General features: G+C 43.4%; 1 protein-coding gene across 1 annotated transcript in view; it reads left to right on the top strand.

The window, feature by feature from the left end:
• PTGR1 (prostaglandin reductase 1) overlaps positions 1-13,601 on the top strand; it is a 284,796-nt gene that overhangs the window by 103,382 nt on the left and 167,813 nt on the right. The window contains exon 4 of the mRNA XM_069240499.1: positions 5,279-5,338. Coding sequence (XP_069096600.1) covers positions 5,279-5,338 — 60 coding nt within the window. The remainder of the gene's footprint in view (positions 1-5,278; positions 5,339-13,601) is intronic.

Raw genomic sequence — 13,601 nt, forward strand, 5'->3', positions numbered from 1 at the left:
TCTACTTTTAGGGCGAGGCCAGATTAACCTACAAATGGCATTTACCTCTTTGAAGTGGCAAGTAATAATAATAAAAAACAAGCGAGATCGTGCTGGGAAAAGTGCGAAAAAGTAGTCCACGAGCCAGACAGAAAACAGCGAGCCTCGCATGTTTTCTGTACTTGGTCGATGCGCTCGAGGAGGGCTATCCACCAGAAAAGGCATGACGTATGCATGCCTTCCACTTATGAAATCAAGCAGATTCTAACAGGCAAGCCCACAAGCCAATGACAAACACTGACGTGACGTGGACAGGGCTCCGAGCCCTTTTTAATTGCAAAAGCGTCTCGCTTGGCGATACGCATGCGCGAGCACATGCGACGCAGGCTCGACCCTAAAAATTGAGGCCGTACTGAAGCTAACAAATGGTAAGCTTAAGGGCGGCTGTAGACCACTTACTGTGAAAAACACGGCTAAAAGAGATAGCGCATGCGCTGTCCATGCAAGACCTAAAAAACATGATGGCCGAAGAGCACGGCAGCTGCTCCCCCATCATAACTCGAACGTCCCAATTAGGCTGAACTAGCCTGGGAAACCTACGCTGTAGCAGAAACTGCTGATCTCCTCCCCATGCCTCTACCCTTCTATGACATAGCCATTGCTGAGTTGGAGTGAAGGAGGCAGAGGTGACTGCCAGCACCCACTCCCACATTGTTCAAATCCGCATGCCATGCCCTTGGCTATTGAGATTAATGGAGGCATTCCAAAACCACCCTGGGCCTTTTAAATTCCCGCCTTTAAAGTAAACCTGTTCGTGGCAGTAAAAGAGACCATGCCCACCACTGTGACGTCACTCATCGTTTATGCCTCCAGGATAAGGAAACCCTCGCACAGCCATACACATGCACAGGAGGCCACCACCTCAACTCTTCACCTTTTCTAAATTCAGACAGCTTTGTCACTAAGCAGCAACCATCATTTATTTCCAGCAGCTCTGTGTTTCAATGTTTCTTCTTATCTGTTTGTTTCCCCACAGAATGGTAGGGTGACCCCCCTCTGCCGGTCCTTTAACACCAGCTGCCCCTGGAGTAGCTTCTTTAGCAAGCTCAAATTACTCCATTGCTTCATAGTTTTGCTGGACTCCTCACTTTCCCTTATCGTGATGACTAATTGCTACGCCCTATGTGTTCAAGGCAACTTCTCCTTACTATGCAAAGAAAAGACCAGTGATAGGATAATCATTAAAGTTTGGTCAATGGTATCTTTATTTTAGATTATTTGGATTAATGAGTGATTGCACAAGTAAGCACATTCTGACAAGACTTTGGGGGTCATTATGAGAATGGTGAACGGAAAAGAAAGTCCGCCAAACTCTTGCAGTCAGGTTGCCGCCAGTGCGGCCGCCTTCCCTCAGGCCCCTTTATAATTTCCGAACAGCTAATAACATTGATGCCAGCTCATAATTGAGCCGGCAGCAATGTTGCAGTGCGTAGGGTGTACCAGCACCCTTCACGCTGTTCACTTTCTGCAGTGCAGACAGTGAACAGCGCGATGGGGCTGGCCATGGGGACCCCTGCACTGCCCATGCCAAGTTCATGGGCAGTGCAGGGGCCGCCCTGGGTAACCCTGCACCCTGTCTCCGCCAACCTTTACTTTTGTAAAAGCTGGCGAAGAAGGGGGTCATAATCCCCAGGGCAGCGCTGCTTGCAACGCTGCTCTGGAGAATTAGGACCGCCAGTCCCTCCTGTGGAGGTAAACTGGCCATGCTGGTGGTCCGTCCACAGTGCAGCTGCCACAGTCGTAATGTGGCAGTCAGACCGCCACCAAAGCAGTAGGACCACCGCTCTGGCAGCGGTCAGACCACCACTGTGACCCTTGTGGTCTAAAGATCACCTGTGTCGTAATGAGGCCCTTCATGTCTGAATGCAAATCATGATGCAAAGTGGGCTGTTGTTCAAGATTTCGGAGTACAAATAAGTACATGAATTTGAAATATGAGTGATGGTACAAATCTAAACATATACTGAGGATTATTAAGTGATAACCAAAATGGAAAATATGCTCAAAATACTACTGAGCAGTACATAAAATTCAAACGGCAGATAGAATCAATAACTGATCCTGATGTTGTAAACATGACCTAAGCATTTCTGAGCTGGGGAAATCTGAAGAACGCAAGATTTTCTTGACATACTGAGAAACTTTTTAGCACCTTGGTCCCTACTCAAGCATAATGATTGTACTGACATAACAGAGACAATTCTTGGCATATTATAGGCACAGTTAGCATGATGGTGCCCACTCCTGGTGTAATGCTTGCTCTCGGGTAGTATTAGCAATTTTCAGAATTTTTAGAACACTGTTAGTACTATTCTCTCAGGCGTCACCCTGTAGGATTCATGTAATAGCTCTGCTTACACCCATGCACCCACTTACCCATTTACGCCTTCACCCATTCAATTAGCCATCCATCCATCTATGTGCTCATGTGTTCAGCCATTCGCCCTTGCATTCACACACTCATCCAGCCATGCACTCGATCATGAATTTTCTATGCACTTGTTTCCTACATCTCACTAATACATTCAGATATTGACTCATTCTCGTATCCATCTACTCACCCATCCCGAGAACCACACACACAAATTTGCCTATCAAAGAAGAAGCACACATAGTGAAACATATTCACTTTGCCAATGTTTGGTTCATGTTTTACACTGGAATTGGGCATTTTACAATATGTTTTACATACTTACTATCACTACGATTGTGCAAGGTTTTGTACATGCAGACAATGTAGGTCACAATATACATTGTGCAACAATCTGCTTCATAGTTTATAGCATTGTGCATGTCACAATGTGCAGTTCATATGGTTGTTCCATAGGCTCTGGTCCTGATGGTAAATTCTCACCTTGCACATTGTACACGTGATATGCCACACTGTAAATTTAATTTACCATTACGTGGCACGTGACACTATTTGTAATTCGCCCTCTAGGTACCCATTCTAAATACTCCATTCTGTGTTCCACTGGGGACCGACATTGGGCAGTTTAATGTCAATTGGCTACCTTTGTTTGTGAATTAAAACGTTTTACAGTTTACAGAGTTCTAAAGGAAGAGCTAAACAGTTCCTTGAAATGTATGTTTTTAACATCACTCTAGATTCGTTATTCATTTGCTCCAGTAATGAAAGACATGTGAGTGTTCAGGGGTGTGTTTCTATGTATACATGTACATATGAATTTCAAATGTTTAAAACAATAGTAATGTCGTAGAAAGGCTGTGCCCCTCGGAACACTGTGCCTGGTGAATAATGTGCACACACTTCTCCACTTTCTCTTTATGAGCATCAAGACTTGTTCGGTTCAGGAGTTCCCCAGTTGTGTGATCCTGGGCAAATCACTTGTTCTCCTTGCACATAATTTGCATAATCTTATTGGAGTGACAAAAAGTGACTAAGGACACAGTCTGTGCTAAACAATACAAACATGTTTAAGAATGTACATATTAGAAGAGACAACTGCATGTGAAAGAAGGAATTATTAGGACACGAGTTCCTGGTTTCTACATTGATGATTTTGTTTTGACAGTTCTAGTGTTTTTATTTTACTAATTTGTTGTGTGGTACCTAGAGCAACAAGGAGATCAAAATGGTTGGAAAATGGAACTTGCATACTAGTGGCATTTAAAACTTTGTTTTACGTTGTCTAGGGTGTCATTTGCCACAATGGTAGTAGGAATCTATATTGAGATATAAATTTATCTCAATACATTTATGAAAGTCCCTTGCGGATTAGTATAGGTTTATATTTTCACCGACAAAGTGGGATTTTTCAGATGTGTAAATGAAGCTTTTTATTTTTTTTATTGTGATAGGACACTGCTGTAAATTCATGTGCCACTACAGGCCTCTCAGTATTAACAACTGTGTTCTACACTTTAATTCTTAAGCTGATCACTGGATAGACATTAGAAACCAGGAAGACCCACTGACAGTTTTATCACACAACTTTGCCAGTCTGCTGCTAATTTCAGTCCACACATGAACAAGGATGCACTAGGATCACTCCACAGAAGAATGTGATGGCAGCTTTCTCAGATAATGGGGACGTAGCCAAAAGTCTTCAAAAACAGGGAAACATAGAAGGTCACCATTCAGTTGAGGACAAAACTTCGAAATCTGGCACTAACCTCCAAAATCAGGGAACAATCGTAACTTTACAAGGCCATTTAATAATATAGAATTATGATCAGAGAAGCGTGATCTGTGAGTAAGCAAAAGCACCGGTGTTGGAATTATACATGGGGAATTTGAATGTATTCTCTGTAATGAGTAAGTAGTGGAGGCTGTAATTACTTTTTTTGTTACACCTTGGTGATGAAAATCGTCAGCGAAATGCTAAGTTTATGAAAGTTTGCTCACCTATTAATTTTAATATCTGCAGTGCATGGACAGACCAAGAAAGCATAAAAGGAACATTTACATCATGGGTAAAATAGTGTGTTTGAATCATTAGACACCTTCTAGGCCTTGGTCGTATGTTGTGCTACTACTTTTGTAAGGTATTGGGACATTGCATCCCTCGAATCTGAAGGGTTTTTCCCAAATTCATTTTCTGCAAAACTAGAATGGGGCATTTTGAAGATACATAATGATGCTACATGCTCTAAGGTAATTCCTTTTGTTTAGGCCGAACGGTAGAAAGTCAATTGTTGATGTTGTTTGAGAGTGTCCTGTACTTAAAATTCCAATATCCCTACTAATTCGTTTAGCATGATTTTGAGAAGACTTCAAATTCTTTGGGATATGTTTTTGATATTATCATGGTCTAACGAGTTGTAATGCTGGATTTATCATTTGTGATTGGAGAATTTAGAATGTTAGATTGTGACTTTGTACTACAATCATCTGCTAATACTGGACAATGAGATATTTTTTTAGAAAATCTAACAACATTCATTATTTGTAAGGTAACAAAAGCAACAATGTTAAAGTCAGCATGGAATCATGTATGTGGCTTTAACTTTCACCTACATGAGAGTATGTGAACACTGAGAATCAGTTTTTTGATGATTGTGGTTAATGGATGTCAGTTCCTAAGTGTTCATCTCTTAAGTGTGATTTTAAAATATAATCAATTGAAATTTTCAAACAGTTTTAGCTCTTTCTGACGCTGCTGGATTCTAGTACTGTGTATGTGCTTTTAAGTTCTAACCCCTGAGTCATGAATATCTGTGTACAGCCCGATTAATGTGTATATTTTGCAATAACATTTGTGAATTTCCTTCTCAGGCCTTACAGTCAGCGTTCCTTGAAAGAGGGAGACCTCATGATGGGCACTCAGGTGGCAAGGTAATTCCTAATTCATTAAATGGAAACAGTAGGTATGAGGCCATCGCAGAGTCTGTGCCGAACGTTCAAAGCGAAACACATCCATCCACCAACAGTACATTCAAAATGTGTATTTTCTGTCCATTTTTCTAGCAGTCAATGAGCAAATACTGCCTAAGCTGAACACAAAATTAGCTATGTAGCCAGCAAGTGACATGTAGCACATAAGAAATCATGGATAAGGAAATTAAATACATACATCATCAATCACAGCAAATTGTCACAGCATGTCCAAAAGTGATAGTGTTTTAAAATGTTCTCAGATGTGTTTCACTCTCAGATCTTTTTATATGTTGCTTAATTTGTGAAGCATCTTTTGCTATAGAATTAAAATATGTAAACACACTCAGCTTTGTGCTGAAGGTATTGTAACATCTGCTACTATACAAACATTCTGTGGTCACTCAGAACTGGTCAAAAGTGTTCGATGTCATGTGTGGCTGTAGATACACATGCTATGCATAAGCTCGCCATCTACTGTTGGGTTCGGAGTGGTACAACTTATTTTTCTTCAGAGAAGCTTTTCGAGTCACAGGATAGAGTGACTCCTCCTCTCAGTAATAGATTGTTTCTCTCCGCTGTTGGGTTCAGACGTGGTTCCTCTTGCTCCGAGTTCTCGGCTTGATACAGTCCAAAACAGTATTCTCTGTGTCTTTCTATCGCCATCAGTGTGCTTTCAATCGTGTATTCTTCCATACTCTGTCTTTGGTTCCACCTTACACCAGGAATCGATTTTCAGCCCTTTGTGGCAGACGCAGCCCTCATGTGCCCTCTTTGGGCCTACCTCCTCCACGTGGCATCTAACTATGCAGCCCTAATGGAACTAACTCTATTTCGGTTTTTCCCTCAATGTTACTCCAAATTTCCACACACCGATGACCACCAGGTGTGTAATTTGTGTTTCTCCTCCGACCACAACAAGTAGACTTGCGAAGTGTGCCATTAATTTCCATAAAAAAAGACACTCAGAGAATGAAGAGCGCGTCGGATGGAAATAGCGTCTCACACTCCAAACGACACATCGGACATCTACAGCGACGAGCATGCACAGGAAGAGCTGAAGCGAGAACTCCATTCAAGACTTGGACTCCAATGTACAATCTGACATCGAGAGTCAGCTGTTGCAGTCGGCACAAATGGTGAGTAAAAAGACTCTTTCAGCCTTGGTCAAAACTATATCAAAAGAGGTAATCGGTCTGTCACTGCCTTCCAGCCATGGTCAGAGCTGAGAAACTCATTTGGATGTCCCGTCTTCTGGCTTGGCACCAAAAAAAAATTAAGATAAATCTTCAGCATCTACCTTGAGCACCTCCACTTTGGATCCGACACAACCAAAAATATAAGGTGCTTTGCTGCCGACCACATCAGTATCCACCACTTTGATACAGAAGAGTCAAAAACAACCATCCACGGTTTTGGAACTGAAAATATACCATACACAAAAGACTTTGGTATCTAAAATCTTTAAAAAATCTCTTTGGATTCTGGACAGTCTCCAACCACCCCTTCACCCGTGAAGCCAATGTTAGAAGTTATGGATGCTCATCAGTGCCAACTTCAAATTCAAGAGCGAACAGGACAGATTGTAACCTCACCTCCTCCCCCTCAAAAGAGAAAATTGACTTTTCAAAAGGCACTTGACTCCTCTCTCCCTCCAAAAAAGACTACAAAGGAAAAGACTCCTTTCTTCACTCAGCCTTCTCCTCAACCCTCTCCACCTGCAGCTACCTCTCCACAGTATTCTCCTCCACCAACATCTCCCCTCCTTTGGGGTTCACACCACCTAATTCGCCACCTGGTGGAGCTCATGATTTAGGAGGTACCCGAGATGATCCTAAAACCAGGGATACATATGACCTGGCTCTTATTACACCTAATGATCTGGATCGCTATCCAGCTAGGCCTTCACCACCTGAGGATTCCACCTCATATCAACAGATTATAGCCAGAGGAGCAGCATTTCACAGTGTACACAGGTACACAGATCCAATAGAAGAGAATTTTTTATTTGACACCGTTGGCACTACACACCAGGAGAGTCAATTTCCTTCAATGCTCCCAGGTATGCTCAGGCACCCAGACGATATATTTAAAGAGCTAGTTAGATCAAGAGTTTTCAATCCCAGGGTGGATAAAAAAATACAAGGATGCATCCACTAACCCTTAATTTATAAAAGCGCAGATCCCTCCAGATTCTATTGTTGCCTCTACTGCTTGCAAAAAGGCTAATTGCCGATCAACAGGAGACACACTTCCTCCTGATAAAGAAAGCAAAAAATTAGATGCAGCAGGTAAGAGAGTGGCAGCTCAAGCAGCCATCACTGGCGGATTGCTAACGCCCAGGCGTAACTATAACAGTATGATAGAGCTCACTGGGATGCCATGGAGGGACTTTTAGATCGTAAAAGGGGTGTAGAAATTGTAGCTGAAGGACAAACAATTTCAAATAAATCAATTAGGTGTGTGCTCGATGTTGCTGATACAGCAGCATGCAGTATTAACACCAGCGTCATCATTAGGCAACATGCCTGGCTCAGATGCTCAGGTTCTAAACCAGAGGTACAGCAGGCAGTGTTGAACATGCCCTTTGATAAAGAACATTTCTTTGGCTCACAATTGAATACCACACTTGAAAAGCTAAATAGAGACAATCAAACTGCCAAAGTTATGGGGGTATTCCAAGCCAGTACACACAGGGGTAGTTTTCGTCGCACAGGATTTTCAAGAGGCTTTCAATCATCCTTTAAAGAGCAGGCTTCCATTCAAACAAAGCCCACCTCTCAATACACCAGAGGTTATTTTAGAGGTTCATAAAGAAGGAACAGTAACAAAGGAAGAGGAAAACCATTTGCATCTAGAGGCTCCACATCCACCACCAAACAATGACTTTCTACCAAACCTACCAGCTCACACCACTCCTGTAGGGGGTAGATTACAAAATTTGGCCTCAAACTACCACAAATCAATGGGTACTTTCCATTATACAAAATGGTTAGAGTCTGGAGCTCACTTCCACTCCACCAAATATACCCCCTCATACTCACACTCTCAGAATAGCATCTCGCTCTTCTCACGGAGGAAGTCCATCTCTTCTTCTCAAATGGGCTATAGAATCAGTACCATTACAACACCAGGGTATAGGAGTGTGCTCACTGGATTTCCTAATACCCAAAAAGACCAATATTAGATCTCACACCCTTAAGCCATTACATCATCTCAGGACACTTCCATATGGTCACTCTTCAGGATGTTATTCCCCTTCTTCAACAGGGCGACTTCAAGACAGCGTTAGACCTAAAGTACACTTACTTTCACATTCCCATTCATCTGGCACACCCCAAATACCTACGATTCGTAGTTACAGGACAACATTACCAATTCAAAGTATTACCATTCAGAGTCACAACTGCTCCCAGGGTATTTACAAAATATCTTGCGGTAGTTACAGCACATCTCAAAAGACAACAAATTCATGCCTTACCTTACTTGGATGATTTTCTCATCAAAGCCAATTCATGCAGACAGTGTCAACTTTCAACTCACAATTTGTCTTCCACACTCTCTGGGGTTCACCATCAACTGCCTCAAGCCTCATTTTCATGCTTTCCAGATACAGCCTCATCTCGGAGCAATTCTCAATTTACAGTTAGACCTAGCGTTTTCCAGCTCAGTCCGAATTCAAGCCTTTCAAACAATGATTGCTAAATTAACAGAGAACCAGGCATACACAGTGAGGACTGTTATGCAACTGTTAGGGTTGATGGCATCTTGTATCACCATCGTACCTCATGCCAGACTTTATATGCATCCCCTCCAATAATGCGTCTCTCATCAATAGTCTCATGCATAGGATCAGATGGAAGATCTAGTTATGTTGGACCACCAGACTTACTGCTCTCTGCACTGGTGAAACACCACAAACCTTATAAAAGGGTGGCCCTTTTTAGACCCTGTGCCTCAGATCTTTCTCACTACAGACACCTCACCTGTTTGGGAGCACATCTCCACAACCTCACAGTCCAAGAGCAATGGGACACCACTCAACAGTCCCTGCATATCAATTACCTGGAACTGCAAACAGCCTTCCTAGCAATAAAAGTGTTCCTTCCATAATTGCAACAAACGGTGGGGGGGAAGGTGGGTTCACAATCTCATCAACTATCCCATCTTGCACAAGCAATATGGAAATGGACAATTCATCACCACATTCATGTAGTGGCCACAATATCTCCCAGGGGCAGATAATCAGTTTGCAGACCTGCACAGCAGGATGCAGCAACAAGTCCACAAATGGGATCTCCACCCACAAGTCCTCCACCAGTACTTTCAAAAGTGTGGAACACCTCCAATAGACCTATTTGCCATACCTCAAAACACAAAATGCCAAAACTTCGCCTCCAGTTATCCACACCCACATTCCAAAGGCAATGTTTTATGGATGAGTTGGCCAGGCATATTTGCTTACGCTTGTCTCCCTGCTCCCACTCATTCCTTTTCTGGTTCGGAAGCTCAAACAATCTTCTCTCATGATCGTGGTAGATCCTACATGGGAATGTCAGCCAATGGTTCTCAACACTCCTGGATCTCTCAGTAGCTCCACATCTGAAGCTCCCCAACAGACCAGACCTTCTAACACAAAATCAGGGAAAAAAAAAGGCATCCAGGTCCAGGTCCAAAATCGCCCAACCTAGCGATATGGCTCTGGAGGTCATAGAATTTGGGTATTTACAATTACCACAAAAATGTATGAATATTCTTAAAGAAGCACGTAAACCTACAACTAGACAATGTTATGCAGCAAATTGGAAGCATTTTGTTTGCTATTGCGAAACCTAAAACATTGACTCTCTTAAGCCAACATCACAAGAGATTGTCTGTTATTTACTACATTTACAAAAAGCAAATCTTGCTTACACTCTATTCGTCTACATTTGGCAGCCATTGCTGCATATCTTTAAAACAGACAGCATATTTCTTTGTTTAGAATTCCAGTTATCAACACATTTATGGCTGGACTTAAAAGAATCATTCCACCAAGGATTCCTCCAGTCCTGGAATCTTAACATTGTCTTCACAAGGCTTATGGCTCCCCCTTTTGAGCCACTTAACTCCTTTTCTTTACAATTCCTCTCATGCAAAGTAGCTTTTTTAGTCACTATCACTTCCCTTAGATGTTTTAGTGAGCTCCAGGTTGTAACTTTAGAAGAACCTTTCTTCCAAATTCATAAGGAAAACATCATATTACAAACTAATCTAAAATTCCTTCCAAAAGTAGTTTCACAATTTTTATCATTCAATCAAGAGAATTATCAGTTTTGTTCCCTCAACCCGATTCTGTGGCACATAGGCTCTACACACTCTTGATGTTAAAAGGGCTCTTAGACAGAACCAAGGACTTTAGGAAAACAAAACAACTTGTTGTGGCTTTCTCAATACCCAATAAAGAAGAGCCCGTATTTTTTAATTTTCTAAGCAGTCGTGGACCCCCTGAGAAGGCTTCGCAGACTCCCAGGGGTCCCCGGATCACAGGTTGGGAACCACTGGTGTAGATGTATTTGCACGTCAACAAGCAAATGTTGGGCAAGCAGTACTCAAAACACTCTTTCAAACAATTGCAACTCCTACACACTAGCCACTGCTTTATGGAGGGACTGCTTTACAGTCTATGCACAGCATGTGTGTCTACAGCCACACAGGCCAACAAATGTAAAATGTTACTTACCAGTAGGCATGTAGTGCTGTAGATTCGCATGCGCCCTCCCTCCTCCCCAGACGCGTGTGGACGTTGCAATTTATTAATATGTAAATATTGTACATATGTTGATACATTGCACGTACATCTTTTTTATTTTACACTGTATTTCACTACTTCACTCTCCCATCTGCAGAGAAACAATCTAACAAGGGACTCGATGCCCATGTGCCGTCTTACCTAGTGGAGGAGTGTGAGAAAGTAGCCTCTTTCTAGCATGGTTACCCCCACTTTTGGGCTGTTTGTGAGTGTGTGTCAGTGTGAAAACCTTATATGTCAGTGTGTTTTGCCGGTCTCACTGGGATCCTGCTAGCCAGGACACCAGTGCTAATAGTTTATGGCCTAATGTGTGTGTTGTCAGTAGTGCTTAACTGTGTCACTGAGGCTCTGCTAAGCAGAACCTCCGTGCTTATGCTCTCTCTGCTTTTACACTATTTCACAGCCATCTTCACTGCACTTAAGTAACTTATAAGTCACCTATATGTCTAACCTTCAGTTACTGAAGGTTAGTTGCAAAGTTAATAAGTGTGAGGGCACCCTTGCACTAGCAAAGGTGCCCTCACATAGTCCAGGGCCAATTCCCGGGACTTTGTGAGTGCAGGGACACCATTACTCTCATGTACTACATATAGGTCAACACCTTTATGTAGCTTCACAATGGTAACCCCGAATATGGCCATGTAAGGTGTCTAAGATCATAGAATTGTCCCCCCATTCCAAATCAGGTATTGGGGAGCCAATTCCATGCATCCTGGGGGCTCCACCATGGACCCCCAGTGCTGCCAAGCCAGCTCTCTGAGGCTGGCACTGCAGCTACAGCTGCTGCCAACTCACAAACAGGATTCTGCCCTCCTGGGGTCTGAGCAGCTCAGTCCCAGGAATGCAGAACAAAGCATTTCCTTTGGGAGGAGAGTGTTACACCCTCTCTGTTTGTAAATAGGTGTTACAGGCTGGGGAGGGGTAGCCTCCCTCAGCCTCTGGAAATGCTTTGAAGGGCACAGATGGTGCTCTCCTTGCATAAGTCAGTCTACACCGGTTCAGGGACCCCCAGTCCCTACTCTGGCACTAAACTGGACAAAGGAAGGGGAGTGCCCACTCCCCTGTCTGTCAGGACTCCTCTAGTGTGTCCCAGACTTCAGATATCTTGCTTTCCAATGTGTGGGGACACTCTGGAGGCCTCTGAGTGGCCACTGCCAGCAGGTGACGCCAGAGACTCATCCTGATAGGTCCATACCTGATATTGTAGCCAATCCCCCTCTCAGGGCTTTTAAGGGTTTCTCCTGTGGGTTTCTCTTCAGGTTCTACTTGCATGTTTCCAGCAGGAATCCTCTGCAACTACTACTTCATCCTCCAACCTCAGATCGACTGCAGACTGCTCCAGGAACCACTGTAACAGCAACAAAGTATCCACAAGGAATACTTTTCCTCTGCAACTTCAGCTCCACCCAGCATCTGCAACAGTTTCCACTGTGTGCACACTCTGAGGAATCCCTGTCTTCACCCTGCACCAGTATGACTGAAGAAATCTCCCGTGGAGTGACGGAGTCACTTCCCTGCTTTAGCAGGCACCTTCTAAGTCGATGACCGGTTCTCTTGGATTCCTCTCCTGGCGATGAGCGTGCTCCTTGGAACACAGGTGGTGGACCCCTTCGACACAGACTGTCCTAAGGGGGCTCTCTGAAGTGCTAAGAGCCCCCTCCTCCACCTCGTGCAGAGTTGGGGCCATCAGGTCCCTCCTGGGACCAGACAGTGCCACTTTGACGCAAAACACGAATTTGCTGGAACCAAGGCTTGTTGGACGAATCCAGTGCCAAAACTCTCCTGCATCCAACATCTCTTCGTGGGACATCATTTGCATCATGCAGGAACCTGCTGACATCTTCCTTGGGCGCATTTTTGCAGTCTTCGTCCAACCGGGGACTCTTCTTTTGCACCCTCTTCTAGGTTGGCAGGGGCTCCTGTCCTTCCTGGAACTTCTTCCGACTTCTGGACTTGGTCTCCTTCCTTTGCAGGTCTTCAGGTCCAGGAATCCACCATTTGTTGTTTGCAGTCTTGCTTGGTTCTTGCAATAACTCTAATCACAACTTGTAGTGTGTCCTAAGGAAACTTGCATTACTTCACTCCTACTTTCCTGGGCTCTGGGGTGGAGTATTTTACTCACCTTTGTGGTTTTCCTACTCTCCCAGCTATTCTCTGCACACTACACTTGTCTAGGGAGAATTCATGATTCACATTACACTTTCTTAGTATATGGTTTGTGTTAGACTTTTTTGCTTATGCAGGGTCATCTCCAATCTTTTTGCCTCCTGCCTCCTATTTGTTTCTGACCTGTTGCTGTTGGCTTTTGAACTCTGAGCACTTTACCACTGCTAACCAGTGCTAAAGTGCATATGCTCTCTGTGTAAATTGTATGTGATTGGTTTATCCATGATTGGCATATTTGATTTACTAGTAAGTCCCTAGTAAAGTGCT

The sequence above is a fragment of the Pleurodeles waltl genome, chromosome 1_2 (genome assembly GCF_031143425.1).
Source record: "Pleurodeles waltl isolate 20211129_DDA chromosome 1_2, aPleWal1.hap1.20221129, whole genome shotgun sequence".
NCBI lineage: Eukaryota > Metazoa > Chordata > Amphibia > Caudata > Salamandridae > Pleurodeles > Pleurodeles waltl.